Genomic DNA, 4,779 nt, shown 5'->3' on the forward strand with positions numbered 1-4,779 from the left:
CTCGCCATTGGTCGGGACGAGATTCGCTTGGTGATTGGGTGCGCGTTCCCCGATCGGCGCCTCGGCCTATCGGGAGCCGCCGGCGGCGCAAAGGGAAGGGATATAAAGCCGGGCCTCAGGGCGCGGGCAACTCACCTGTTGTTTGTCTTGTAGTGGCTGGGGCTTAGTGCCGAGGGGACAGTCGACCGAAGATGTCCGGCCGCGGGAAGCAGGGCGGGAAGGCGCGGGCCAAGGCCAAGTCGCGCTCGTCGCGGGCCGGGCTGCAGTTCCCCGTGGGCCGCGTGCACCGGCTGCTGCGCAAGGGCAACTACGCGGAGCGGGTGGGCGCCGGCGCCCCGGTGTACCTGGCGGCCGTGCTGGAGTACCTGACGGCCGAGATCCTGGAGCTGGCGGGCAACGCGGCCCGCGACAACAAGAAGACGCGCATCATCCCCCGCCACCTGCAGCTCGCCATCCGCAACGACGAGGAGCTCAACAAGCTGCTGGGCAAGGTGACCATCGCGCAGGGCGGTGTGCTGCCCAACATCCAGGCCGTGCTGCTGCCCAAGAAGACAGAGAGCCACAAAGCCAAGAGCAAGTAAACTGCGGCCGCAGAAACGTCCCGAGCAGAGAAGCGAAACCCAAAGGCTCTTTTCAGAGCCACCCACAGTGTCGAGAAAGGAGCTCGAGACGCTGACTGCTGCTGAGTGGGCAGCAGGGGACCGGTGTTGCGTGCGTTTCTCACGGGAGAGCCGTGTCGTTGGGGGCGTGTGATGTGTATGTGGTACGTCTCGTCTCCGGAGCCGTCCTGGCTCGGCTTACGCTGGAGAGCTGAGGCGCGGTCGGGAAGCCTGCGATTTATCTCGTGGTCCCCGCAGCTTCCTAGTCGGGCGGTGCCCGGTTGCCGGAACGGAGCGCGGAATCGCCTGCAGCCAGCCGTTGCCCGCGCGGGCTTTTCGAAAGAGCGAGGGCGCGTAACCCGGTCGTCGCCGGAGACGGCGCCCCCGCCCCAGCCGCGCGCAAGAGCGAGGAGGCCGCTGCCGGCGGCGCCAGCGAACCCGGCGCGGTCACGGCAGCTTCCCCCTTCATATGTGAGCGAGCAGGAGGAAAGGAAGGAGCCGCCGGCCCTCCAGCGGAGGAGAGCTTAGCGAGACACGGGGCCGGGCTTTGCTTTCTCCTCTTTATGTAGTTCGAGCAGAGGCACTGTTCCTTTACTCCCGTGCTTTTTCCGAGCAAAGCCGCTGATGAGGCACGCTAGGTTTGCCCTTCACGGCCCAGCACTTTCCAGGACTCCGCGGCGTCCCTAAACGCCTCGAGAAGAGTCAAACTGGCACTCTGCTTGCCTTACAGGGCAGCGCGCCCAGCGAGCTTTTCCGAAAGCGGCTGCTGCAAAGGGTAAGCAGGAAGCTGGTAGGGGCAATGCTGCAGCAGCGGGCTACAGAACGCAGAGCTGGACTGCAAGGCTAGCTAGTGCGGCTGCAGCTCTGGGGAAAATAAAAAAACAACCAAACACGGGGGGCGAGCATGGGAAGGGCAGGAGCCGGGAAGGGAGGCGGTATACGACAACAAAGACGAGTGTAACACGACACAGCTCTTCCAAGGAGTAAATGGGTGGCTCTGAAAAGAGCCTTTGGGTTCTCGAGACGGTCCGGGAAATGAAAGGTCTTTTAGCCGCCGAAGCCGTAGAGGGTGCGCCCCTGGCGCTTGAGAGCGTACACCACGTCCATGGCCGTGACCGTCTTGCGCTTGGCGTGCTCGGTGTAGGTGACGGCGTCGCGGATCACGTTCTCCAGGAAGACCTTCAGCACGCCGCGCGTCTCCTCGTAGATGAGCCCCGAGATGCGCTTCACGCCGCCGCGCCGCGCCAGGCGCCGGATGGCCGGCTTGGTGATGCCCTGGATGTTGTCGCGCAGCACCTTGCGGTGGCGCTTGGCGCCCCCTTTGCCGAGCCCCTTCCCGCCCTTGCCTCTGCCAGACATGCTGCCGTCGTTCTCCCTGCCCAACTGCAACGCAGAGCAGGCCGCGGCGCAGCGCTTTATGCGCGGGGAGCCGACCTGATTGGGAGCAGGGGCGAGCACGGCTAGCGGGGGCGGAGCCTGCGCCCCCTCCCCCCTCTCCGCGCGCGCGCGGCGGGGCTCCTCGCCCGCCTCCGCCTCGCCCGCCGCCGCCTCGCCCGCCGTCCCCCAGCCCCGGTGCCCCTGGAGCGCCGTTTCCCGGCATCTTCCCCCTCTGTGCGTCGCGGCGGCGCACAGACCTTTCTTTTACGAGCGGCCGAGCACGTCACTGCGCGGGTAGCCGGCGGCCTTCAGGCCTCTGCGGACCGTTGTTAAGCTTCTGATGACCACGTCTCATCAGTGCTGAGGTCCCATCGCAAGGACACAATGGCAGCGTTCAGAAACGACTGCTAAATGTAACAACTGACAGGTCGCCCTCGTGTCCTTATGCTCCTCTTTGCTTCACATACTGCCAACCATCCGGCAAAACAGTTTGTGGGCTTCTGTTATTTGACTTGTTTTACAGAAAATCAATAGAAAATGTTTTCACATGCGATTAAAATATCGATGTATATGTTACAATCACAAAGCAGACCTATTTATATTTCTCTACTGAGAACCAATGTTGAACATATGAAATGTTGGCTTGTCAGCTGTAAACTGAGTTTCAAAATGCTTTCCAACTTTGGCAGGCTGTAGAAATCACTTTGAACCGGCTGCCATAGCCTTTTTTCCTGTATATGCCCTTAAAGACTTTAAAGTATGGGGAGCCTTAGAGAGCAATGTTTCAAGCAGGTCATATTTGACACTTTTCTGAATTACATTTCCATTTAGTTATGACTCCTGTGATTATCTTCCCCCACTCTCTCTAGTTCAGTATGTTCTGAAGAATTCACCTGATAATCTTATATCTGCAAGGGTTAAAATCATAGCACAAAAAAAAAACCCCAAACAACAAAGTGGCAGTGTCTATGCTGCTGGGAAACATGGTCCCCTGAATTTTGGGAGTTTACTCACAAATTCCAAGAGCCAAAAACTGGCTGGAAGCTATTTTGACTGCTTTGCCTCCTTGCACTGCCTGTTTGCAGCCATTAGGTTATAGGTAAATCATTCTATTTTCTTATGTAAATATTCAGTTAAAGGATTCACCACAGTGGTATTAAAGGATAAGAGTTGCCTCAAGAATTCAAGGAGGAATGTTCGTGGCTCTCTTGTTAGCAATTAACATTTTATGTTTGCGTAATAGAAAGTGAAAAGAAAAAAGTCCTGTCATATTCTTATATTATACATTTATTTTATTAAAATCTTTTCTTTAATCCTAGAACTGTAGCATTGATTAACCAATGGGTTTAAATTAGCCTTCAGTGCTCAGACAGTTGCACAGTAGTAAGAATTAGATTAACTGGTATCAATGGAGTTGGGGAACTCCATGTGCTGCTTTTGCCACAGGGAGCAAAGGAAAAAAAAATCAAACGCATTAGGGGTTTCACAAGCATCCTTGTCTTCCCTCACTTCTATATCAAAACTTTATCTGCTTGTGCTATATCTGGAGTTTCCAAAATGCAATTAACTGCCAGTTGCTTTATGGGCAAGAAGGCCTCATTCATATCCTAACTCTGCAATTCTGGAAGAAGTTCTAATATGATTTTTAGAAAAACACTGTAGGTCACTTCATTCCTGAAATAGCTTTGGTAATCTGTGATATGCAAAACTACTCTTTCTACCCCATACTTATTATTAGATCTATACTGTCCACTAAGCTTAAAATGTTCCTTCTTATTCTTTCTCATCCTTGTGCCACTGAGTGAGCTCCAGCAGCAGCCATTAGGTCTAATGCTGTGTCAGAAACTGCTCTTGCTCCACACGAGGGAAAAAGAAAAATGAAAAGTTTCATTCCTTTAGAGCTTCTGTATGCAAAGCAACAGGGTTTCCATCCTCTCAAGAGTGCTACTGGACAAAGGCTGGAAGATATAGTAATAGTTTTCATCTGTATTTGAATGGTGTTTCTGTGATTTAAAAAATGGTTCCATTTCCTGATAATGAGGCATGTCCTGTTGTATAGAAAAAAAAATATGATTTTGACATGTCTTTCAAATGTGGAATACATACTCTTCTGAACATTTCGTAGTGTATATCTCACCATGAGCTACAATCTATATCCAAAAATTTGTCAGAAGAACAAAATACAATTGCCCTGCACAAAGCCAAGAGTATCACCATTGTGGAAGCCACAATTCACACTGAAGAAATCAGTTGCTGTTCATTTCAACATGGTGATAATGGAACTAGTGCATTAACACTTATTTAGGAATTTTTAATTTCCTAGTAATTCAGGAAAAGAAATGTCAGTAGGTGCAGAGGAAAACATTGGGGGCCTATGAATTTTAAACAGGAGGAAGCAGGGATTTACGATTTACTGAGCATTAGGACACCTGCATCTGGCGACAGCTTTGAAAAAGGACATTAAAACACAGGGCAACAATCATTTCATACTACCTACCCCAATCTTTCTTGGAAAAGGGGCAAGGGTAGGTGTCCAATTTCAGTAAGTGGTCTACATAAAGTTAAATCGATCCAAAGCAAGTGTGAGGTTCTGAGTCAAAACTTGAACCCACCACATTCTCCTGTCAATTGTTCTTTTATTATAGTAACTTCCTAAAGAAATTCTGGATAGGATCTCTCCATGGGACTGTGCTAATTCATAAAAATGTTTATTTCCTGGAAGGAAAGTAACAACGTTTTACTAAAATATTTCAGTATTTTTAATTACATTTGCTGATTCTAAAAATGAAGGAAAGGTGGATGG

At 51.4% G+C, this 4,779-nt stretch overlaps 2 protein-coding genes across 2 annotated transcripts; one reads left to right on the forward strand and one right to left on the reverse strand.

Annotated features, from left to right (window-relative positions):
• The first annotated feature begins 145 nt into the window (after positions 1-145).
• LOC121088826 (histone H2A type 2-C) lies at positions 146-646 on the forward strand. The gene has a single exon (XM_040595411.1). The coding sequence runs from the start codon at positions 192-194 to the stop codon at positions 579-581; it is 390 nt and encodes a 129-aa protein (XP_040451345.1). The 5' UTR covers positions 146-191; the 3' UTR covers positions 582-646.
• Positions 647-1,145: 499 nt separating this feature from the next.
• LOC121088835 (histone H4) lies at positions 1,146-1,993 on the reverse strand. Its single transcript, XM_040595422.1, has one exon. The coding sequence runs from the start codon at positions 1,956-1,958 to the stop codon at positions 1,647-1,649; it is 312 nt and encodes a 103-aa protein (XP_040451356.1). The 5' UTR covers positions 1,959-1,993; the 3' UTR covers positions 1,146-1,646.
• Between the last annotated feature and the right edge of the window lie 2,786 nt (positions 1,994-4,779).

This window comes from Falco naumanni, chromosome 5 (assembly GCF_017639655.2).
Source record: "Falco naumanni isolate bFalNau1 chromosome 5, bFalNau1.pat, whole genome shotgun sequence".
In the NCBI taxonomy this organism is placed as follows: Eukaryota; Metazoa; Chordata; class Aves; order Falconiformes; family Falconidae; genus Falco; species Falco naumanni.

What these genes read in the sequence shown, in the direction of transcription:
- LOC121088826 (XM_040595411.1), top strand. Translation starts at nt 192, where the DNA reads ATGTCCGGCCGCGGGAAGCAGGGCGGGAAGGCGCGGGCCAAGGCCAAG.
- LOC121088835 (XM_040595422.1), bottom strand. Translation starts at nt 1,958, where the DNA reads ATGTCTGGCAGAGGCAAGGGCGGGAAGGGGCTCGGCAAAGGGGGCGCC.